The sequence below is a fragment of the Sylvia atricapilla genome, chromosome 12 (assembly GCF_009819655.1).
Source record: "Sylvia atricapilla isolate bSylAtr1 chromosome 12, bSylAtr1.pri, whole genome shotgun sequence".
Classification (NCBI taxonomy): domain Eukaryota; kingdom Metazoa; phylum Chordata; class Aves; order Passeriformes; family Sylviidae; genus Sylvia; species Sylvia atricapilla.
The window spans coordinates 15,251,767-15,276,635 of record NC_089151.1 but is presented as its reverse complement, the minus strand read 5'-3'; the positions used below and the strand labels follow the sequence as shown (position 1 = coordinate 15,276,635).

The 24,869-nt window shown below is 43.2% G+C and overlaps 1 protein-coding gene across 5 annotated transcripts in view; it reads left to right on the top strand.

Annotated features, from left to right (window-relative positions):
• C12H19orf12 (chromosome 12 C19orf12 homolog) overlaps positions 1-22,835 on the top strand; it is a 347,603-nt gene extending 324,768 nt beyond the window's left edge. The window contains exons 1-4 of one of the 5 annotated variants that reach the window (XM_066327936.1): positions 12,998-13,012; positions 14,985-15,083; positions 19,387-19,563; positions 21,774-22,835. In XM_066327936.1, coding sequence (XP_066184033.1) covers positions 15,053-15,083; positions 19,387-19,563; positions 21,774-22,036 — 471 coding nt within the window. In that variant the 5' untranslated portion in view covers positions 12,998-13,012; positions 14,985-15,052 and the 3' untranslated portion in view covers positions 22,037-22,835. Of the gene's footprint in view, positions 1-1,373; positions 1,696-6,582; positions 6,802-9,007; positions 10,083-12,997; positions 13,013-14,984; positions 15,084-17,609; positions 17,783-19,386; positions 19,564-21,773 lie in introns of those variants that run through there. The other 4 variants (XM_066327935.1, XM_066327934.1, XM_066327938.1 and 1 more) reach the window with 4 other exon arrangements.
• The last annotated feature ends 2,034 nt before the right edge of the window (positions 22,836-24,869 follow it).

Here is a 24,869-nt window from a genome sequence, read left to right as displayed (position 1 = left end):
AGAGTTTGGAGTGTGATGCTCACATCCAGAATGAAGCAGGAACCACTCTGCTATGCCAAGAACCCGGTTCAGTCCAGCCAAAAAAGCCCAAATAAATGTTAATTTTGCAAGTGGGAATTTCCTTTTGCGGAAGTTGTGAGGGGAGCCAAATGGTCAGTAATTTAGTATGGAAGAACTACTTTCAGTTTCTTGAGTCCCAATAAATTTCTGTTTTATCTTGAAGCTGACTAATGTGTTTTTTATCTTGAAGCTGACTAATGTGTTACGAATTTACTTGCCACAAATTCATACAGCACCAGGCAGCAGTGTGATTACTACTTTTGTTATGCTCTGGCTGTTTTTCAACTTTAAGTCAGCTACACTTTGAAGCTAGTTATTAAAGAGTGTTTTGCTTATCTGGAGAAACCAAGAGTGGCTGATCACCTTTGCACTGTGTCACCTTTGCCATGTCACCAAGAGACACCTGGCGTATTGGCCATGTGGAGGATGGTAATGCAGGTGACTTTGAGCAGCCAGGTTCAGCCCAGTGCAGATTCTAGAACAGTCTTGGCTTGGGCTGATAAAGTATTGCACACACACTGGGATAAGAGGTTTGCTGAAAAAACCCCAAATGCTCATCTGACATTACATGTACAGTGAGAAATCTGCAACTTGTGTATGTGTGATTTTATTGTTAATCCTATTGAATACTTCCTTGTTTTTAATTATCACTGGAAGCCCTTTCCTCAGCTGGTGTGCATAGGGGGAAGTATTTATGAAATGAGCAGCAGCAGCAAGTGAATGAGGTGAAGAGTCTTTTTCTTTGTTCCAGAGTGCTTGTTCTCAGGGACAGGTCTCTGTCCCTTGCTGAGGACACATGACAGAATTTTACAAGCTGGAGTCCTGTGTCTCTGCTTCCTCCTACATGAGACTCTTCTGGCATCTCTGCTTTGAGACTACCTTATCCATCCACCCGTGCATTTCTGATGGCCTGACTCCAGAGTACCCCGAGCATAAATGTCCCAGTAGGAGGTCTTTCCTCCAACACTTCCTCAGAACTTCTTGGTTTGGTGTCCAGTTGCCCATTCTCCTGCAGATACCCAACAGATTTGTCATTTATAATCTTCTACTTGTGGTAGCAGAGGTCTGTGTGATGGGAAAATACATGGGAATCGCTCAGACCAAAAACAATGTACTGAAGAATTTGATACTGTAGAATCTCTGAATTTGTCATAAAACTTTTTTTTTTTTTTTTTTTTTTTTTTTTTTTTTTTTTTTTTTCACTCTGAGATCTCATTGGCAGGTTCAGTAACCGTCAGCAATTACTGTAAGGGTTGGTTTTCCGAGAATTCAACGAGAGTGCTATTTCCTGTGCTTGTCCTTAAATACCAGGGGTTTGTTCCCCTCAAATTCATTTTGCACCTAGGTTTAGTCTCAGTTGCAGTGGTAAAAAGATAAGACATTTTTTGCAGGATTTGGGCTGGCCGAGATTCTGATCCCCTGCATATTGGTGAATCCACGACACGATGCAGGCAAGGGTGATGGAGACAGATCCGATTTCTGTATCGTATAAAGACGAGCAGAGAAGTGTAAAGGCAGGACGCCCGGTCAGAGGCAACGATTGGGAGGCTCCAATACCACATTTGTGTGAACACTCCTGGGAAAAGGCTCCGGATACAAAACTCGGTACGCTGCAGCGGGAACACCGAAATGCAGGTGAGTGACCACGGCTGGGGGATAGGGAGAGGCACTGTCGAAAGAAAAACAAGCCATGCTAAATGTCCCCCAGCTTATTCTCTCTGAGAGAGAAGTTAAATATGAGCTGGAGGTCTTAAAAGGGCTAATGAAGCTGAAATGGCGATAGACACCAAAAGAAGAAAAGGATCACTCTGCAAATTGAGGCAAGAAATAAAAGATTTATTGCTCTGGGTAATCAGAAATCTCCCGGAAGCTACATAAAGGCAGATGAAGTTACTGCTTCTTTGCTCCCTGCGTGCCGCGTATTTAATGAAGTTCTGAGCGAGCCAGAGGTTCCAGCGAGCAGTTCCGTGACTGCCCCCAGCAGAAACCGCAGGTAGTCCCGCCGAAACCGGAGCTGCAGAGCCCATGACAGACCCCGCACAAGTCCCAGCAAACCCTTTTCGGGCTCTCTGTGCCCAAGGCTCGCCCAGCCGTGCGGATGTACGAGCCCCGGCCCGGGCGGCCCTCCCGAGCGAACTGAGTTTGAACACGGCGCGGAACCGGGCGCTGTGCCCCGGCAGCACTCCGCATGTGCGGAGAAGGAGACACACCACCACTCCCTCCCCTCAGATTTTAAATCACGAGATTTTTCAGGAAACAGTTTAAAATCTATTTAATTGGACTGAAGTGAGACGAAAAACGATTAAAGAGAGAGATTTTGACGTATTAAATCGTTACAAATGGATGTGCTGCTTAATTATCCAATCCAAAACCAAACTCCAAAAAAAATTAAATATAGCAGCAATTTTAATTTGAACATTGGTTCTAAATAATAATACAAAAGCAAATTTATACCGCGGGATACATTCCCGCGGGGTATGGAGCAGGACATGGTCTCCTGTCCCCCATACAAATAAAATGTTCTAAAATTACCATTTTAATACTGTGTGTCACCTCTCATTCTCTCTTATTTTTAATTTATAAGCATTTACATCACTGGTCTCATCACCACCTATTTCCACCTCCACTGTGCACACTCCACCATCCCCTTTTTAGGGGTCTCCTCATTTTCAGGGGTCTTGGGGAGGAAGGCTCTCATCTTCCTCTTGTGTCCTTCCACTGAACCCATTGGTTACACATGCGTACTAAGCCTACATTATGTCAGTAAATACTATATATGCGCGCATCTGAATAATTTCATGGTACATGGAGGCAATAAATTTATCTTAATTAATGTTTTTCTCAAAACTTTTCCATCTCCAGACAAATACAACTTTTTGTTATTTCAGTTTCTTCCTCTCTACTGAACATCTGCTGGAGAAGAGGGGGAAACTTCCCCCTTCTCCTAAAAAGTTACATTTTAACTACTGTTAAATGCCCATCCCCTGCCTGGCATCCCTCCGGGGCCAGCTGGCCCCACCATAGGGAACGCAGCCGCCACTGAGAAGGTCCATGTAAGCTCATGAAGAACCACCAAAAACCAACCATCAAAATACAAACAAACAAGCAAACAAAAAAAAAACCCCAAGAAAACAGAACAACGACAACAACAAACCAACCCTTGTCAGGAATCTCAAAGAAGAGAGTAACAGCAATCCAACAACCCAGAAACTTGTCAAAAATGCAGAAGGAAATAGAAGAAGCTAGAATATATTGTACAGACATCTGTAAAATGATACAAAGTTCAATAGCAGTTTACCAAACTTTAGGTTGTTGTCTCTTTTTATTTAGTAAAGCTGCAGTTACCATAAATTATACTCAAGGTTATATTTAATATAAATTAAGGATTGATAGAATTAAGCACAATTAAGCTACTGTGTTTAGGTCAGAGTACTGTTAAGTTATATGTTATTGCTTCAGTATCCAGATGTTAAGTTTTCTTTAGACTGATTTATATTGAGTTTGAGTGTTGTTTAATCTGAGTTATTATAGTTCTTACTGGTAAATTGTTCAGTGTTTTATTTTTCATGCCTCTTAGTACCTATGGGTTGTGGCCATGCAGGCTGTGCTGGAGGCAGAGCTTTTGGGCTTTTCTGTGTTTTCTAGGGGTTCTCTGGGCCTGCTGATATTTTTGAACTTGAAAGAAAGGTAGAGGCCCTTGGGGATCTTGCTCTGGATGATAGATGAACTCTCTAACCTTTCTTCTTCATGGAGTGTTGCTCTCCATCCTTGCTGTGGAATGCTGTGTTTCTTCTTAGCTTTAGACTGGGTTTATCTGTGCAGTCTCTTTTTGCTTCCATCCTGGTTTTCAGACTCCAAATCATTTGTTGAAAGATCTCAAAATTTTACTTCCCTTTTGTTTCATTTTACTGTTATAAATACATGAATATTTAGAATATATTATTTCAGCCTTTTCAAATAGTTATAACTAATATATTTTTAAGAGAAAAGGTTACAGATTACTTCATCCCTGATAAGTCACAGCTGCATTATGAGTGTAAAAAAAATAGGATAGCTAGTCAGGAGAAGATCCTGCAGAAGAAGCAATTGAAGGTATTGAAAGAACAGTTTGAGAAGACTAGAAGACTGACCAAATAGGAAAGGCACTTGCTGCTGTGAGGAATGTGCTGTGAAGTCAGTCTGGGTCTGCAGTTGTACTCTGCAGTAGGAGTTTGCAGTCAAAGCTGAGCTAGGTGAAAGCCTGCAGTGAGAGGAGGCAAGGAGACACTTGTCATAGTCAGAATTCAGTCAGAATTCAATACGGTCATATTCTAGTAGGACATAACCAACAGTTCAGAGTCTGCAAAAAGAACCCTACAGTGGGAGTTTACTGCAGTCAAAAGTCAGTGAGTAGTTAAGATCAGGATAGTTAAATTATAAAGAAGAATAAACCAGGACCTTTTCACATTTTTAGACAAGAGTCTGTGGCTTGACCATCTCTATCTCAAACGTGAGGTCTGAATATTAATTCCATGGTGTGAACTTACTGATACTATAATAGACATTATTCTTAAGTTGATATTATTGTTTTATAGTCAGCATCTTAGAAAACACATGTTGTTTCAAGAGTTTGTTTTTTTAAATTGCTTTAAGCATTTCATAACTGCTATTGTTAAGGACCTTGTTTTAAAAATGTGTTAATTTGTTTTCTAGCTGCTTATACATGTCTTAGACCAGGCTACCTCTCTAGCTAGTCTCTGCACTAGCTCAGTGGTTTGACCCAGTGCTATCTTAAAATTTTTAAATATTTTTCAGAGTTCCAAGAAACAATATCTGAGCTTTGTTGAAAGTCTCCTCTGAACTGATGATATTGTCATGTCTGGTTCTTGTTACAGAAGCACTCCAACAGTTTGCTGTGTTTAAAACATTCCTGTCTTGAAGGAATTTTGGAGGGAACCAGCTACTAGATGGTTCAATTTGTCTTTCACCCTAAGATTCTTAACAGCCTTCTTTAAAAATAGGTCTAGGGAATTCTCTTTCAGTTAGAGCTCAGGCAGTGGCCAGGCCTTAGTTCTATGTGGATGAGAAATTTGCCAACAGACCCAGGTGTTTTCTGCCTCAAAACAATATACAAGTTGCCTTAACTTGGCAATTTGACCCTCTGGATATGACAGCTGGACCTATCTTTGACAAGAGCTTGGAGAACCATTATCTGGAGAATGATTGTCCAAATCTGCATTGATTTGAGGTTTGTCAGCTGTTGCAGACTCTGGGATGATGGTACAGTATTTCAGAGATTGTTAATTACCTAATTTCACATGTGTTATTAATTATGTCTGTTACCTGAAATATTTCTGATTGTTGTATTTGACTTATCCCTAACTGCTGTCAGTTTCTTGTTTCACTACATAAATTGTTTTGTTATTCCCTTCATGTCCTTAGCAAGAGTCATGCATACTGTTTTGAAAACAAAAAAGGGATAATTAGCTCTTAAAGAAGTCCAAATAATACAATATTCATACAACAATTTTTTTTCTGAAAAAATATTGCTAATTTTTGCTAATTTCCTTAAGGGAATGTGCAATGGCAAGGCCCAATCAATTCATTAACTTAAGGAGAAGATACTCCTGTATTTTATCATCAACAGTTAAAAGTAATCATCTATTCATTTGATCAGACATCAATTACCTCTGAGATAATGAGGTTCAGTGAGAAGAGAAATGACTTCATCACCACTCAGCCTTCGTAATCAGAACAGGAGCAAAAGTAAGATTGCCAGAACATGGCTGTCTCTGAAGACATACAGAAGAAACTTGTCAACAAAAGCCTTATGTCATCATTGTGGTAAAGTGTTCTACCTTCTTCAGCTATTTCCTGTTCCAAGTTCCCAAAAGGACATTCAGTGATGTCAAAAGATCAACATTTCCAGTTGATGGACTTTCTCTTGAGTCTCAACTATTTGAACTTTAAAATAATGGTCATTTATCTCAATTTCCCCTAGAGACATTGGACATAATTTTTATTTTTCTCATGCTGCAAGACCCTGTGTCATTGCCATGATTAGATTTAACAAGTTGTGTTGATTGTAATCAGGTCTTTATGTAGCGTCATTCCTTACCCCTGGTGTTGTTCCAGCTTTGACTATGCTTAATAACTTAGAATGTCTGTTCTCCTGCAGATACCTGACAGATTTGTCATTTATAATCTGCTACTTGTGGTAAGGTTAAACTCTCTTCTTCCCCAGAGCTCTGTGTGATGGGAAAACACATGGGAATTGCTCAGGCCAAAAGCAATATACTGAAGAATTTGATACTGTAGAATCTCTGAATTTGTCATAAACCTATTTTTTTATCTCATTGGCAGTTTCAGAGACCTCCAGCAATTACTGTAAGGGCTGGTTTTCCGAGAATCCAAAGAGAAAGCAGGTGTTATTTCCTGTGTGTGTCCTTGAATGCTAGGGTTTCATTCCCATCAAATTCATTTAGCAGCTAGGTTTAGTCTCAGTTGCAGTGGTGAAAAGGTAACTGAAAGCATCTTTTGCAGAATTTTGGCAGGCCAAGTATGGGAGTGCGTCCCTACCCATGAACAACTCGAGGGCCGACACTCTGACCCGTGTTGAGGATGTGATGGTGATGCTCGAGAAGCTTGCCTTGGTGGAGAAGCTGCAGGTTGCTTACAAACATTCTAAACGGGGAGCACTGCTGGCAGGTGCAACAACCTTTGTGGGGGGCATGCTGGGAGGCCCCCCTGGAATCTTTATAGGTAAGTGTGCTTTGCTTCAGGAACAAGAGGGGCTTAAATCCTTGAGTGGAGAAATGAGGAGGTGTGGGCTGAAGGAAAGGGGCATTCAGTGCTGAGATTTCCTGCTGCAAGGCGGGGTGAGGGTGAAGAAGCCTTAGCATGGGGCAGGATCATTTCCCAAATGGTCTTACTAAAAATGATGCTAATTTCTGTATTTAAAAAGTCCCTGATATCCACGTCCTGATGGTGGTTTTTTCCACTGGGATTCATTATTCCCTGTCACTTTGCTTTTTTTTTTGTTACAAGAAAGTGAAAGTCTAATAATAAAGAATTGTTTCTCCTCTGTAACTCTGGAATTAAGAGTTGTCTAGTTTGGAAGCTGCCTTGTGACTGAAGGCATGTGGGCCCTGGCCCTTGAATGTCAAGTGAGCAGGTGCAGGAATTGCACAGGCTTACTGATTCTGGAGTGAACTGCAATGTGCCTCCATCAGGTTGAGTTACAAAAACAGCAAAGCATTTGTGAGGAGTGGTAACAGAAAATGCAAAGTGAAGCTGTGTAATTACTCCTATTACAGGTACAAAACGTAATTAATAGCCAGAATAGTATTTAGACAAATCTATGACTGAAGTTATCAGGAACAAAGGAGGGAAATTAAGCTTTTGTAAGAAATTTGTAAGCTGAAGTAAAGGTAATAATGTAAGTGGCCTCATTCATGAGTGAGATGAAGAGAAATAAAGTTATTCTCGGATGCATCTTCTCTTTTTAAGTGTTTGTTTAAGCTTTCGTAGTGTCTCCCAGTCACTATGGATGTTCTTCAGACACTGAGGAAGGCGCTGGAACAAGTATACCTGATAATTTATACTGAAAGTATACATTAATAAGCACATATATTAAAAGTAAAAAATATTAACTAAACTAAAAGCCATGATTCAGTTATAGTGCAACTAAATCATAAACCTCTCATTTGACTTTTTAAATTGGAAAAGTAAATAAGCCCAACAGTTAGAGAGACATTTATAGTCAAGTGCACCTTGACTTGCTCAAACAGCCTGGATAGGTGTGGGACTGGTGGCAGGGCTTGTCCCTCGTGCTGCTTTGCACCAGGAATGAGGGTGAGTTACCTGCCATGTGCAGCACTGCTGGAGAAGCTTGCAGTGCTCATGCTTCCCATGGACTGCCTGCTCTGTGCAGAGTGGACTTGGTGGAAAAAGTGTGATCATGTAACAAATCTTGTCTCAATGGAGCAGGAGCTTAGACATCAATACTTGCAGTGGCTTTTGCATTAAGTGCCCCTAAATCAGGCATTGATGTTCTCATAAAAGTCCCTTGAAGATGAATTCAGCCATGCTAGGCTTTCAAGTATTTCTCTGGTGTCATGGTAAAAATTGCTAAGTGAGTAGAAGCTGCAAATTAAGAGTTTTTACCTAATGGAAAACTGCATCCCTGTGAGTGCACAGATGACTTTTTAGGAACAGTCTCTGAGGGTGGCAGGGTCAGTTCTGCCATATCTCCATTGTGAGAGTTCCTCCCATTCATGGCCTGGTCAGCACTGTCAGTCCTGTGGGTTGCTGCTGGAGAAGAGCCCTGTAGGGCTGCCAGGCTGGTGTCTCTGCAGCCACAGTCACATCAGCTGCAGATGATCCATCCCTCTGCTGTCATCCTGATAACCTGGGACCTTCTCCTTAGCTGAGCATGTCCTGTCCACCTGGGGTGGCTGGGGTGTGCCTGTGGTAGATGAAAGCCTGAATGTGTCTGATGGGTTTGGTCTCTGAGCACCTGCAGGGGTGGCCTTCCTGTGTGTAGGAGGCTGCAGTGTGTGACTCTAAAGAAGCAGAAAGCCTTGATCAGTCTGGGAGTATCTAGTAAGAGATTATGACATGGCTAAGGCAGTTCTTGGTCTGCTGTTTTCCTTGGGCAAGGTTCTATTTAGAAGTCGAGCTTATCCTAAGAGAGTGGCCCAGGGAGTGTTTTGTTTCTGGTTTCTAGCTTGAAGGTATTAGTGTTGATTGTATGAAGGGTTTCTTTATGGTTGCAGTGGATGTAAAGAGCTTTAAAAATCCTTTTTGGTGCTTTGAATATTGTTATATAAATCTAGTTAAAGCAGGCACATAGACAACTTTTGGTTGATTTCTAATCAAGGTGGGACCATTGTTGGTGATGGCTGTGGATAGAATTTCAGGCTTTAGCATTAACTGGTCAAGACTAATAATTCACTGTCTTTCCTAGGAGCAACAGTGGGTGGATTGATTGGATGGATAACTTCTGAAGATTTCAAGCCAGTCCCTCAGATTTTAATGGAATTGCCTGCTGCTGAGAAACAGAAACTCTGTGCTGAAGCCACAGCTGTTGTCAAGAACTTACAATGGAAGGATGCTCAGCAGCTGATTGCTCTTGTAATGAAAAATCCTACTGTCAGAGAGAAGGTGTTAGGAGTGCTGAAAAATTATCTTACCAATGTGCTAAAGGCAAAAATAGCATATCGAAAATAATCCTCGACAGAGCAGGCTTTTTAGGCTAGAAATAATTTTATTCCCATAGCTGTGAATCTTCAACACAACAATTACTAGTTATCACTACTACTGAAATTATTTATAAATATAGGCCAGGCTAAGTAATTTTTGAGTGTTTGGTTTTGGTGTGTGGGGTTTTTAAATTTTTATCATCATTATTATTATTTTTGATTCGTGTGGATTTGTAAGGATAGTATTAGATGACTGTATTATCATGACACAAACTTGCTATGTAATCTTGGATTGCTCTGCCCAAGGACTAACTGAAATTGCTGAAGGGAATCATGCTCTCGTAGGCTAATGTGTCACTTGTAAAAATTTCAAAGTCAGGTTTTTTTTTATTTAGGGGACTTGATTCTGTTTAAGTGCTTGAATTTTTTTCCCAGTGAATGACATGGGAAGTGCCAACATAACTAGGGCACTTTGATTAATTTTATCTGCTGTTTGTTTCAGCCCTGCAAAGGAAAGTTTTCCATAAGCAACTTGTAAACTCCAAGGACTCCATCTGTTCTTTGACACATTTTTATTGTAATTCTTTAGTTATCTTTTTATGTAAGAAATGAAGCAAATACTTAAACAAGACTTCAAGTAACAGCAAAACAGATTGTGAACGCTTTCAATTTTCAGCAAGGTCCTGTGGCCTAGAATGGGAGGCTGTGGCAAGCATTAAAAACCTGGGGAGCTGAATCTGCCAGTTTTATATTCGCCCCAAGATTAAGGTTGTCATTTCTTGACTGAGTCTGTACAGCTGGTCCTCTGTTTTCATTAAAATATTCATAAGAAGCCTGATAGTGATCTGTGTGTTGCTTTACATGAAATGAACTCTTTAAGGGCTCAGGCAGGGCTGTAGTGGGCACCCAGCAGTTGGCAGCAGCAGGGCTGGTGGGGTGGGCTGATGTGCCAGCTCCATCACTGCTGTAAGCACCAAATGCCATGGTGCTCAGTGTCCCAGCCATTGTTCACATTGTGTTTCAAGGCACTCCTAAGACAGGTTTGTAGGTAGAAAAATGTGCAGGTGTGCCTTCTTTGTATGTAAAGTCAAGTGAAACTGCTCTGACAAGTTCATTTTTTTTTGCCTAAAATAAAGCTCTATCTCCATGTGTGTGATGAGGTTTCTGTAAGGTTTAAACGGTGAAGCTTTAAACTGAGAAACTGCTATTATATGCATTTGATTAATTCGTTTCTACACCTACCATTTGCCTCTGATAAATTCAGTGGAGTGCAGGACAGTGATTGTTCTCAGCATCTGATAACACTTTTTCAGTGATGTGAAAAGGAGATGGAAATGAGTAGTAAATGGGCACTCTTCACCTTGTCATTTTGATAATGCCAAGCCTGAAATGAGTGGGTTTTCAGTTTCATTGGCAGATTACATATACTGCAACTTTTTAAAGACTTTAAAACTATATCCATGTAAAAATACTTTTTAAATGAATCCTTTACTTCTAGTTGCAATTTTCTGGTTATTTCACAAATTAAATTCAGTCTTTCCAAAACAACACACTGCTAGCAGTGGCAGATGACTGAATGATCCAGTGAGATGGAGTTGGCATCCTGTGCTCATCAGCTGTTCAAACCCAGCATGAACAGAGCTGACAACCGATTATAATGCAGGCCGATGGAAAAATGGGGGTTCCTGTTCATCTGTAATAGTATCTAGTACTTAAGCAGACCTTTACAAGTTTCAGTGGTTTCAGACATCAATATCATGACCCCCATTTTACAGGGGGCCCAAACGTAGTTAATGAATGGATTTTTATCACTTTTATCAGTGTAATAGATGTGGATGGAATTTAGATCATTTCACTCTGATCCTCTGCGCTCCTGTGATACTCTAAGAGTATTCTCTGAAATGCTTTTTATTATACCCATAGAAATTGTAAACCAGTTTCTAGTAATCTGGTACAACTGCCTGTGTTTGAGATCTGGGCTCTGCCCTTAGTTACTGAGTGAGCGGCAGTACCTCTCGCCCTCCATATTTCACTGCTTAGTGTAATTTTCCGTGTCTCTTGTGGACACCCTCCTGCCGTTAAATGAATTTCCAACTGCCCTGCCCTGGAAAAGTGAAGATTAAGGATACCTTAGATGTAAAAAGGCTTCCCCCTATGAATCCTTGCAGACATTGTGCAGTGTTCTCCCTGAGTTTCCCAAGCCCATCACCCAGCCCATGGCATCCCCTTTCCCTATTTCCCCTTCGGCTATGGGGGTTGGTGTCCAGTTCCTCTCTTCCCTTTGGTCACCTGGCCCCTGCCCTGTCCTCTTTTGTACCACCCACGAATCTGAGACCCTACATAACTAAGAAAAATCACGTTCACCCTCTTTGCCTCCGGATTCACCTTCAGCTCACTGGAATAAACACTTGCTTGGAAATTGTTCTGGGGCTGGGAGCCTTCTGCCTTTCTGCTGAGTTAGCCTTGTAACGTGTGAGGTGGTGTGAGCTTGAATTGCTGCCTGAATACTTCTAAAGCAGTTTCTCTACGGAGAGACTGACTGGGATTTAGAAAGGCTGTAGCTGCACTCCAAAAAGACACACTGTTACAGTCCTTTTCCCCTCTCCTTCCTCCTCCTGGCCTGGTACCACTGGCATGGCCTCTTTCCATCTGAGAGAGCTGGATGCTCCAGTGCTTTGCTAGGGCTGCTCACACTGAGCCTCACACAAGCTCCCTGCACTCAAAGCACCATTCTCTGAAGTGTTTCCAGCCTGGAGAGATGCAAGTGAAGACAGAGAAGCTGGAGCCTTACAGTGCAGGGATGGGCAGCTATTCCCCCAGGCTGGCAGGGCTGCAGTGAGAATCTCAGAATGCTCATGGAAAGTGGCATCCAGAGTGGCCCTTGCTGTGACAGAGGAACACACTGTGAGCAGGCAAATGTGCTCAGCTCTGGGATTTCTTGCTCCTTTTTCTCCCAAGAGCCAATCTCAAAACACTTGAAAGAAGATGTTTGCATGGCTGTGTTTTAGCAGAGAGGAAGAATAAGGCACCGAAGGTGAGCTCATTTGGCCAAGACTGACCCACAGGGCACTGCCCCAGTCCTCAGTGCTCCTCCTGAGCTGTTCTCTCTGTGCTCACATGGTATGAGGGTTCTCAGAGGGGTACCCTCATCTCTGCCCTGACAAGACACACCAAGACCCATCTTCCTGGGCACGGCCTCCGGAGACAACACCGAGAAGGACACACGCTGGAGGCCAGAGGTTGGCTTCCCGGTGTCTGAAGGCCACCACCTCCCGGGGAGGTCAGCTGTGGAAAGACGACCAGGATACTCCTGAGGTATAAAACTCAGTGTCTGCTGGCCACTGCTCGGCTTTCTCGTCGTCAGACCTGTCGCTGTCATCGCCGCTGGAGGGCTCGTAGCCCACGGCGGAGCGGATCGGCTCCGCCTGCCTCCGATCCGCCTCTGCCTCCTTCTTCTCCTCTGCCAGCAGCTGCCTGTGGCGCAGGTTGCAGGCTGGCCGTGAGCACCCTGGTGGCTGCTCCGGGCCCGGCACAGCGAGTGACGCCCGGCACCGAGGCCGTGCCACTGCCGGCTGCGGGGCGGGCGGAGGCGGCGGCGGAGCAGGCGCGCAGGGCCCGCGGCCGCGGCGGAGAGTGCGGCCCCGCCGCCCAAGCCCAGCGCCCCGCGGCCGGCCGAGCTGAGGGCGGGCCGGGCGCTCCGCAGGGCTCCTCCTCCGGCGCCACCGCTGTGTCCTGCCCGGCCGGCCGAGAGCTGGGCGCTGCCGGCTGAGGTAGGCGGGGGAGGGAAGAAGGGAAGGACGGAGGGAACGAGGGAGGCGGCGGGGCGCGGCGCTGGCTCCGTCCGTGAGGGCCCCGCGCCCCGGGCAGCGCCGTCGGCCCGCGGGGTTCGCGTGTGCGGCCGCCGGCGCCGCGCCCCACGGGCACGGAGCGCCGGGGGAGCCGCGCCAGCCCCTGCGGCCGGGCCCGGAGCTGGGAACTGGGCCGGGGGCGGCGCTAATGGCGCTAAAGGCCTCCAGGCCCCGCTGAACCCCCCTCGAGCAGCACAGAATCCCCGAGTCACTGTGGTGGGAGGGGAGCTCTGAGATCATCCACCGCAACCCAGGCACGGTCACCCCGAGCGGGTGACACAGGAACCCCTCTAGGTGGGTTCCGAACGAACATCCTCATTTCCCCGAGTCACATTGCGGCGGGAGCAGTGCTTCAGCAGCAGTAAACCCAAAATTGACAAGAACATAAATAAATAGCTGTGGTGTGATTAAATTTCAGCTATTTGAAAGGATTCATAATTACATTCTATGCTCAGCCCATTTTAGTAATAACATTTTTAATAAATTTTAAAACATTCAGGACATGTTGATAAATTTTAAAGAGATGAAGTTTTATGTTTTTGCAATGAGTCAGGCAAAACATCTTAAATTGTCAGGCTTAGTTCAGATTTTGAAGATAGCACCGCAGTGTGCTGTGCTAGGTACCTCTGCAGGGGAACAGCTCCGCTATTTGTGTTTCTGAGGGTCAGCTCTTTTCTCTCTCTTAACTGAAAGTCTCATTGTCGGCTTCAGTATCAGCTAGCTAATGAAAGCGACCTGTAACTCTTTTTAATATAGCCTTCAAAACAGAGAAATTGGCAAGGAAATGGGGGGAAAATAACTCAATGATTAGAAAGACAATGAATGGGTATAATACAAGTCAGAGGAAGGAGTTATGGCCAGTCTTTCACAGATGCTTTGTAATTTAGCAGACCAGGTAAGCTGAGTGCCTAGACAGGTTAGGTGCCAAATTTCCTTTCAGCTCAGTGGAATGAGATAATTCCCATTGAATTTTTACCTGCAATTTTTGGCATCTAAGAGCCTTGTAAAATCAGCTTCTAGGTGCATAGAAGTAGTTTGCTCATCTAATGAGTAAATTTGTTACCTCTTGTGTTAAATAAACCAATTAAATGCTTTGATTATATTAAATGCTTTGATAAACACACAGAAGAAGAGCAATGCTCTTAAGGTCTCAATTCTTACAAAACAATATAGAAATGCTCTTTTATGCATTTCAATTGAATTCAGGTTGTCTAGGAAATACAAGAGTTTCTTACCATCTCCTCATATAACTGAAACCAAAAGAAATCTGAGTGAATCCATAGTAACATATTACAGTAAATATTTGTAGTACTTCAAAAGAAATCTGTGTGAATCCATAGTAACAAAGTAAATATTTGTATATACAGTGAATCCTTATGGTTAAGAAAGAAGAGTGGCAAATGCTGAGGTGAAAATGGCATTAAGCATGTTTTAACCTTTATGCCATCAAGCAGGAGTAAACCCTTTCTTTGGAAAAGAAATGAAAATTGCAAATGCAGAGCAGGTTCAAAACTGGTATATTTACTGGCTGCTGATGCCAATCATGATTTCTATCAGACAGACCACCTGCTTTGCAGGTTTCAAGTACTAGACCAGGCTCTAAAGGCAGGATTTTCCGAAAGTGCCGATTTAGGAACCAGATGCTGCTCATGATTCCAGGATGTGTATGGACCAGTGAAGAGACAGTCCTCCTTTGCAGATGGGAATATCTTGAGTCCCTGTCTGTCCACCAGCTGTTATTGAAATAACTGGTGGACTTCTGGCCTATTTAAACAATCAGGTGACATCTCCTTGCACACTGTTATTTGTGAAGTTGTGTTCTTTACCGTGTCTTAGTATGTGGTACCTTGTGTTTGGATTAGCTTCAGTGCTGTTCTCATGTTTCTTATAAAAGGTTGCAGAGCTGTTACTGTACAGTTGAGACAGAAGAAATTGCCACCTCCCTTTCTTGTTCATCCCCATATGATGTCCACCATGATACAGACAGCTGCAGGTAAGAGGGCTTAGCTCAGTATCTTCATGGCCTGGTGTGTTTGGGATGTGCAGTGTGCGTGGGGGTTTGTGCTGGATACATGCACGTGGCAGAGATGGTCACTCAGTTACCTCAGCCAGAAGCGGTAAGGTGAGGACAGCTCGGTGGTGGGGCAGGCTGGGTGCTGCTGAGAATGTCTCCTGTGTGGACATTTGGGAAGAGGCTCATTTTTCTCTGAGTGGGATAGTGAGCCCAGGGATAGAAATGCTTTTGCTTGTTTGAAGTCATCATTTGGTGCAGGTGGCAGTAGGGTGATGAGATGGGAATGTTAAACTGGAAAGACCTGAAATGAGGTTCACACCACAGAGTTATCTGGGGACCCTCTTCAATTATTTGTATTAGCAGGACTTTCAGTGAGGTGGGTATTATGTTGTCGTCGTTGTTTTAATTCTTTCTATGGCATTTTTCTTGTTAAGGAAGCCTGCTGGTTGTAGGTTCAAAGTCGAGATGTTGTAACATGATGTTACCATTCCCTTTGGGCAGGAGAGCAGGAGCACTGCTCACTTTGTTCCACTGTCCTTGGAGTGAAAGTGAGGGAGGGAGCATTAACTGCAGTACAGAACTGAAGATGTTGGATGAGTATTTGGGGAGACCACAAGGACACAAGGAAAGCAGCCACTGAACTGCAGTAGAACAAAACCACTGCACAATAAAGCTTGGTTTGTCAGTGACTTCATGTTCTAGAACTCCTGAGTTTGGGGTTTTCCTTGAGGAGCTGAAGGTTCTTGGTACCATGTGAAGTCAGTAGGAGCTGTGGGGACTTAGCGCCTTTCATAGCTGTTCACAGTTTTATGGGTGTTGACATTTCTATCTCTTCATTAGACCAAAGGCAGTATTTTACAATCCTGCTGTTTCCTAATGCCTGGGTGAATTCAGTAGGGAACAATTAGGTGCTACGATCAAATTGCACATTCAGTTACTTGTCAGTTACACCATCAGAGTTTGTAATTGCTTTTGGCTATCGTGACTGTACCTCTAACACACAAAGTTTACAGTTCCTTCTCTGCTATTCTGGGGTAGGACCCCTGCTCCTTTGTAGCACCACTGGCGTTTTGCAACATGCTTGTCTTCCTCTTCTGCTTGCTTGTGATTCTCATCAGTAGCTTGATGTCAGATGCAACTTTGTGCTCCACATTCTTGCAGCTGACTTCTTACAGACCTTGCCAGTCTGTGAAGTGTTAGAGGTTTGCAGCTGCAGAGCTTTATAAGCGTCTTGTTTGATTTTCTGAGCAAGCTGCCTGGCTGCTGACAGTTATTTAGTTGATTTTTTTGGTAGGAGCTGCTTATCCTAATAGCAAGTTAAATGCCTTTTGTGGTGTCTCTGTGCTGCAGCTTGTTGGTATATTGTCAAAATATCCTTTAATGGCCTGTGGTAGGTGGTTGAATAAAGACCTGCTCACTCAAAATTGCCTGATTGATCATCTTGATTTTTAAATGGGACTGAACTGAATTTTTTTCAAGGAATTCGTAATTCTCTGTGCTGAATGTAGGAATCTGGGGTTACTTTACATGTTAGGACTTGGTTTATGTTTCAGTGGCTCCCACTAGTGCTCTGTATGTACAGTTAAAAAAACACCATGTATGTGCTGTGCCTCAGGTACTGTGCTCTGTAATGTTCTCTGCAGGACTTAAATTATAGTGAATATGAGAAGAGATCACAAAAATACTTTTGCTAAGAGTTTAGAGAAAATGAGTGTTCCTTGTAAGTCTCTGAGAGTTTGGAGTGTGATGCTCACATCCAGAATGAAGCAGGAACCACTCTGCTATGCCAAGAACCCGGTTCAGTCCAGCCAAAAAAGCCCAAATAAATGTTAATTTTGCAAGTGGGAATTTCCTTTTGCGGAAGTTGTGAGGGGAGCCAAATGGTCAGTAATTTAGTATGGAAGAACTACTTTCAGTTTCTTGAGTCCCAATAAATTTCTGTTTTATCTTGAAGCTGACTAATGTGTTTTTTATCTTGAAGCTGACTAATGTGTTACGAATTTACTTGCCACAAATTCATACAGCACCAGGCAGCAGTGTGATTACTACTTTTGTTATGCTCTGGCTGTTTTTCAACTTTAAGTCAGCTACACTTTGAAGCTAGTTATTAAAGAGTGTTTTGCTTATCTGGAGAAACCAAGAGTGGCTGATCACCTTTGCACTGTGTCACCTTTGCCATGTCACCAAGAGACACCTGGCGTACTGGCCATGTGGAGGATGGTAATGCAGGTGACTTTGAGCAGCCAGGTTCAGCCCAGTGCAGGAGCCTCGTGCCTCAGCTGAGGCCCTGTCTGCTCATAAAACATCATTTCACATCTGTTACAATTAGATTGCTTTATTACATTGGAGCACTCCCTCAGTTTGAGGGGGCAAAGCTGATAATGTTGCTGTCAGTGAGAGCCCTGTGTTGTCAGCTCTCCCACTTGTGCTGTCCCACCTGTGCTGCAGAGCCTTCATACTCTGGAGGGCTTTGTGTGAGCGTTCACTGAATTTAGCCCAGAGAGGAGATGCAAATTGTTTTCAGCACACTGGGTTAGTCCGAGGGCATGCCATGGAGGTGAAGCACAAGCACAAATCAGTGTCTGAGAGGGGGGAGTGAATCCTGCAGCACTTCAGACTGCTCAGGGCTGGTGTGAATGTCACTCTGAGTGGAAAGCTGCTCACCTTTTGTTAGAAAGGTGTAAACAAACGCTTCATTGTCTCATTTTCCATCTTTCCCAGGCCTGGCAGTGGGAGCTGTACTAGTTGTATAGTTTTTCCGTACTGCTCTAGGACAGACAGGACAGCCATTTTTCACTACTTGGAGCTTAAGCCCTGTTGAGTGAGATAATACATGTATCTCTGGAAGCGGGGTGTGAGGCTCTGCTGTCCCTAACCAACACATACTGCCTTTCTGAGCCACTGCTGTGTCATCAGCCTGCCAAGAACCCAAAAGCAACAGTGGTAAAATTATGAACTTGGATGTTTTCTTTAGACGGGCAGAAAGATGAATGTAGTGAGAGAAATCAACTATTTGATTAATTTCCTACTGTGCCTCTTTGCAGCTATGGAGTATATGTGGTCCCTTTCCAAAGCCCAGACTTCTGTTCAGTGTCAGCAGTGCTTGGGTCCTGCAGTGACATGGATGATTTGCAGTCAGCCATTTTAGTGCAAAAGAAAGCTTTCTCTTTTGCAGTAGTTAATTTTTAATATGAAAAATAGTGTGATACCACTCCACTTTCACTTTCCACAGAGGAGATCTATTCAGGAAAGATTCTAAAACAGTCTTGGCTTGGGCTGATAAAGTATTGCACACACACTGGGATAAGAGGTTTGCTGAAAAAACCCCAAATGCTCATCTGACATTACATGTACAGTGAGAAATCTGCAACTTGTGTATATGTGATTTTATTTTTAATCCTATTGAATACTTCTTTGTTTTTAATTATCACTGGAAACCCTTTCCTCAGCTGGTGTGCATAGGGGGAAGTATTTATGAAATGAGCAGCAGCAGCAAGTGAATGAGGTGAAGAGTCTTTTTCTTTGTTCCAGAGTGCTTGTTCTCAGGGACAGGTCTCTGTCCCTTGCTGAGGACACATGACAGAATTTTACAAGCTGGAGTCCTGTGTCTCTGCTTCCTCCTACATGAGACTCTTCTGGCATCTCTGCTTTGAGACTACCTTATCCATCCACCCGTGCATTTCTGATGGCCTGACTCCAGAGTACCTCGAGCATAAATGTCCCAGTAGGAGGTCTTTCCTCCAACACTTCCTCAGGGACTTCTTGGTTGCTACAGGCAGCCTCCTGCCTTCAGAAATCAGCATGGATGTGTTTAAACATGTAACAAAACAGAGAGAAGACCTGATATGTGAAATCAATTGACTGATTTGTAGTAAAAATTAGGACAATGAGAAGATACCTGACAGATTTGTCATTTATAATTTGCTAGTCGGGGTAGAATGAAACACTCTCTTTTTCCCAGAGTTGTGTGTCATGCTGAACACACATGGGAATAGCTCGGGCCAAAAGCAACGTACTGATGAATTTGATACTGTAGGATGTCTGAATTTGTCATAAACCCATTTTTTTCTGGACTAGCCTGATATCTCATTGGCAGTTTCAGTGACCTTCAGCAATTACTTTAAGGAGCGGTTTTCCACCACTGAAAACTGAAAGAGAAAGCAGGTACTATTTCCTGCTTTTGTCCTTGCATGCTAGGGATTTGTTCCCTTCCAGTCCATTTAGCAGCTCGGTTTGGTCTCAGCTGCAGTGGTGCAAAGATAACTTAAAACATCTTTTGCAGGAGTTGGGCTGGGCGAGATGCCGATCCGCACCGATGACGTGATGGCGCTGCTCAGCCACCTGGCCACGGTGAAGGGCATGAAAGCTGCTGTGGCACATTCTGGCCGGGGAGCCCTGGTGACAGGAGCATCAGCCTTTTTGGGTGGGGTGCTGGGAGGCCCCCCTGGCATCGCTGTAGGTAAGTGTGCTTTGCTTTAGGAGCGAGGGGGCTTAAATCCTTGAGTGGAGAAATGAGGAGGTGTGGGCTGAAGGAAAGGGGCATTCAGTGCTGAGATTTCCTGCTGCAAGGCGGGGTGAGGGTGAAGAAGCCTTAGCATGGGGCAGGATCATTTCCCAAATGGTCTTACTAAAAATGATGCTAATTTCTCTATTTTAAAAGTTCCTGATATCCACGTCCTCATGAACTTGTTTTTTCCACTGGGATTCATTATTCCCTGTCACTTTGCTTTTTTTTTTTTTGTTACAGGAAAGAGAAAGTCTAATAATAAAGAATTGTTTCTCCTCTGTAACTCTGGAATTAAGAGTTGTCTAGTTTGGAAGCTGCCTTGTGACTGAAGGCATGTGGGCCCTGGCCCTTGAATGTCAAGTGAGCAGGTGCAGGAATTGCACAGGCTTACTGATTCTGGAGTGAACTGCAATGTGCCTCCATCAGGTTGAGTTACAAAAACAGCAAAGCATTTGTGAGGAGTGGTAACAGAAAATGCAAAGTGAAGCTGTGTAATTACTCCTATTACAGGTACAAAACGTAATTAATAGCCAGAATAGTATTTAGACAAATCTATGACTGAAGTTATCAGGAACAAAGGAGGGAAATTAAGCTTTTGTAAGAAATTTGTAAGCTGAAGTAAAGGTAATAATGTAAGTGGCCTCATTCATGAGTGAGATGAAGAGAAATAAAGTTATTCTCGGATGCATTTTCTCTTTTTAAGTGTTTGTTTAAGCTTTCATAGTGTCTCCCAGTCACTATGGATGTTCTTCAGACACTGAGGAAGGCACTGGAACAAGTATACCTAGTACTTTATACTGAAAGTATACAATAATAAGCACATATATTAAAAGTAAAAAATATTAACTAAACTAAAAGCCACGATTCAGTTATAGTGCAACTAAATCATAAACCTCTCATTTGACTTTTTAAATTGGAAAAGTAAATAAGCCCAACAGTTAGAGAGACATTTATAGTCAAGTGCACCTTGACTTGCTCAAACAGCCTGGATAGGTGTGGGACTGGTGGCAGGGCTTGTCCCTCGTGCTGCTTTGCACCAGGAATGAGGGTGAGTTACCTGCCATGTGCAGCACTGCTGGAGAAGCTTGCTCATGCTTCCCATGGACTCCCTGCTCTGTGCAGAGTGGACTTGGTGGAAAAAGTGTGATCATGTAACAAATCTTGTCTCAATGGAGCAGGAGCTTAGACATCAATACTTGCAGTGGCTTTTGCATTAAGTGCCCCTAAATCAGGCATTGATGTTCTCATAAAAGTCCCTTGAAGATTAATTCAGCCATGCTAGGCTTTCAAGTATTTCTCTGGTGTCATGGTAAAAATTGCTAAGTGAGTAGAAGCTGCAAATTAAGAATTTTTACCTAATGGAAAACTGCATCCCTGTGAGTGCACAGATGACTTTTTAGGAACAGTCTCTGAGGGTGGCAGGGTCAGTTCTGCCATATCTCCATTGTGAGAGTTCCCTCCCTCCCATTCATGGCCTGGTCAGCACTGTCAGTCCTGTGGGTTGCTGCTGGAGAAGAGCCCTGTAGGGCTGCCAGGCTGGTGTCTCTGCAGCCACAGTCACATCAGCTGCAGATGATCCATCCCTCTGCTGTCATCCTGATAACCTGGGACCTTCTCCTTAGCTGAGCATGTCCTGTCCACCTGGGGTGGCTGGGGTGTGCCTGTGGTAGATGAAAGCCTGAATGTGTCTGATGGGTTTGGTCTCTGAGCACCTGCAGGGGTGGCCTTCCTGTGTGTAGGAGGCTGCAGTGTGTGACTCTAAAGAAGCAGAAAGCCTTGATCAGTCTGGGAGTATCTAGTAAGAGATTATGACATGGCTAAGGCAGTTCTTGGTCTGCTGTTTTCCTTGGGCAAGGTTCTATTTAGAAGTCGAGCTTATCCTAAGAGAGTGGCCCAGGGAGTGTTTTGTTTCTGGTTTCTAGCTTGAAGGTATTAGTGTTGATTGTATGAAGGGTTTCTTTATGGTTGCAGTGGATGTAAAGAGCTTTAAAAATCCTTTTTGGTGCTTTGAATATTGTTATATAAATCTAGTTAAAGCAGGCACATAGACAACTTTTGGTTGATTTCTAATCAAGGTGGGACCATTGTTGGTGATGGCTGTGGATAGAATTTCAGGCTTTAGCATTAACTGGTCAAGACTAATAATTCACTGTCTTTCCTAGGAGGAGCAGTTGGTGGATTGATTGGATGGATAACTTCTGAAGATTTCAAGCCAGTCCCTCAGATTTTAATGGAATTGCCTGCTGCTGAGAAACAGAAACTCTGTGCTGAAGCCACAGCTGTTGTCAAGAACTTAAACTGGATTGATGCTGCTCAGCTGATTGCTCTTGTAATGGCAAATTCTAGTCTCACAGACAAGGTGTTAGGAGTGCTGACCACTTACCTTACCAATGAGCTAAAAGCACAAATAAGATATGCAGAATAATCCTCCACAGAGCAGGGTTTTTATGCTAGAATCAATTTTATTTCCATAGCTGTGAATCCTCGACACTACAATAACTAGTTATCACTACTTTTTATAAATATAGGCCAATCTACGTAATTTTTGAGTGTTTTGTTTTGTCATTTGAGGGTTTTTAAATTTTTATTATCATTTTTTATTCGTGTGGATTTGTAAGGATAGTATTAGATGACTGTATTATCATGACACTAACTTGCTATGTAATTTAGGATTGCTCTGCCCAAGGACTAACTGAAATTGCTGAAGGAAATCATGCTCTCGTAGGCTAATGTGTCACTTGTAAAATTTTCAAAGTCAGTTTGTTTTATTTAGGAGACTTGATTCTGTTTAAATGCTTGAATTTTTTTTCCCTGTGAATGACATGGGAAGTGCCAACATAACTAGAGCACTTTGATTCATTTTATCTGCTGTTTGTTTCAGCCCTGCAAAAGAAAGTTTTATAAGGAAGTATATTACTCTACTGTGAACTCAAAGAACTCAATCCATACTTCGTTTGTCATATTTTTTGGTAATTCTTTAGTTATCTTTTTATGTAAGAAATGAAGCAAATACTTAAACAAGACTTCAAGTAACAGCAAAACAGATTGTGAACGCTTTCAATTTTCAGCAAGGTCCTGTGGCCTAGAATGGGAGGCTGTGGCAAGCATTAAAAACCTGGGGAGCTGAATCTGCCAGTTTTATATTCGCCCCAAGATTAAGGTTGTCATTTCTTGACTGAGTCTGTACAGCTGGTCCTCTGTTTTCATTAAAATATTCATAAGAAGCCTGATAGTGATCTGTGTGTTGCTTTACATGAAATGAACTCTTTAAGGGCTCAGGCAGGGCTGTAGTGGGCACCCAGCAGTTGGCAGCAGCAGGGCTGGTGGGGTGGGCTGATGTGCCAGCTCCATCACTGCTGTAAGCACCAAATGCCATGGTGCTCAGTGTCCCAGCCATTGGCTGTAGCTTAGCTGGGGAAACAGGACATTGAATTTCTGGTGGATGCTGGAGCTGCCTATTCTGTGTTAAATGCCTTAGAAGGGAAACTGAGTCATGATACTGTACAGGTTGTTTGGGCTACTGGGGTAGCTGAAACACGGCCTTTCTTTCAACCTTTAAAATTTAAGCTGGGGAAGCACTGGGTAACCCATCAATTCCTTTACATGTCTAACTCCCCTCAACTTTTACTGGGAAGGGACTTGCTAGCGAGATTGGAAGCAGAAATGAAATTTTAGAAAGGGGGAGGGGTACAAGTTACAATTCCTGAATCTAAATTTGTCCAAGTTGCTGCACTTTTTATACAGGAAAAATTTGATGAAATCCTGGGTGAAGTTGGAAATGTGGTAAATCCAATAGTATGGGCCAGTGATATCCCAGGAAGATCCAAACAAGCAGAACCAGTGAGTATTGCACTCAAACCAGGAGCCACACCAATAAGGCAAAAACAGTACCGTTTGAAATTATAAAACTGCAAGGGATTGGCACCTGTAACTGAAAATTTCGTGCAACATGGTTTATTAATGCAATGTGAGTCCAAATTCAATACCCCAATTTTAGCAATTAAGAAAGCAGATGGCAAGAGTTACCGATTAGTACAAGATTTAAGAGCAACTAACAAAATTACCATACATGCAGTGGTAGCCAACCTGTACACCCTTTTGACCAGACTGACAGACAAATTAGGACGGTTTACTGTTGTAGACCTGAGGGATGCCTTTTTCTGCATTCCTGTGCATAAAGACAGCCAAGAGCTCTTTGCCTTTGAGTGGGAGAATCCTGAGGCAGGGAGGAAAACAGCTCACTTGGACAGTTTTACCCCAAGGTTCGGGGTTCCCTTGAGGATGTCATCAGATAGGGGACCATACTTTGTTGCAACAGTAGTTAGGGAAGTTAACCAGATTTTGGGAATTACCTGGGATTTGCATACACCTTATAGACCCCAAGTGAGTGGGAACATTGAACGTATGAATGGGACTCTCAAAAGACAAATTAGCAAAATTTGTCAGGAAACTTGTATGACATGGGTTCAGGCTTTGCCTGTGGTTTTACTGAGAATCTGTGTACAACCAAGGCGGAGGGATAGCATCAGTCCCTATGAGATACTATACAGCAGACCATACCAGGTCCCAGTATTCCAGGTGAAATTCATATGAAAGGGAAACTTCATTTACAGAGATATCTGATGGCTTTAGCTTCTACTTTGCAGAAGCTCCAGACTTACAGGGTGCTATCCAGACCCATAGGACTGCTATGACACCTGCGCATTCCTTCCAACCAGGAGACTGGGTCTATGTTAAGTGGTGGGACAATGATCCTCTACGAGCCAGGTGGAGAGGACCACTCCAAGTTCTGACCACTCTCGCCACAGTCAAAATTGCTGGCAAAGGACCCTGGGTTCACTACTCCAGAGTTGAGAGCTTCTGCTCCTGAAACATCTGTAAAAGCAGAGGCTGATGCAGACGAAGACATGCTTTAAATGGTTTCTCCTCTTCACTTAAAGAACTGTGCACCATTGTCAGACAATACTACTGTTGCATGTTTATTACTGTTGTTTAATGTTCATTACGGGTAACTGTTTACTATTGTTAGATACTTATTTGTAGGTAAGAAAAGAGACTCAACAAAGGAAAGGCCTTGTTGAGCCTCTAAAGGGGGAAAATGACGCCTTAAGCTTTAGCTTGCATTTTTGCAGATTCTGTGTCACCTAGGGATGTAGTTTTGAGCCTCATATTAAGTGCCAGTAAGCTTTCTTCACAGGGTAGGTAGACAAAACAAATCTCTTTTCTGCTGAGCACCAAGGACAGGCACAAAGGCCCAA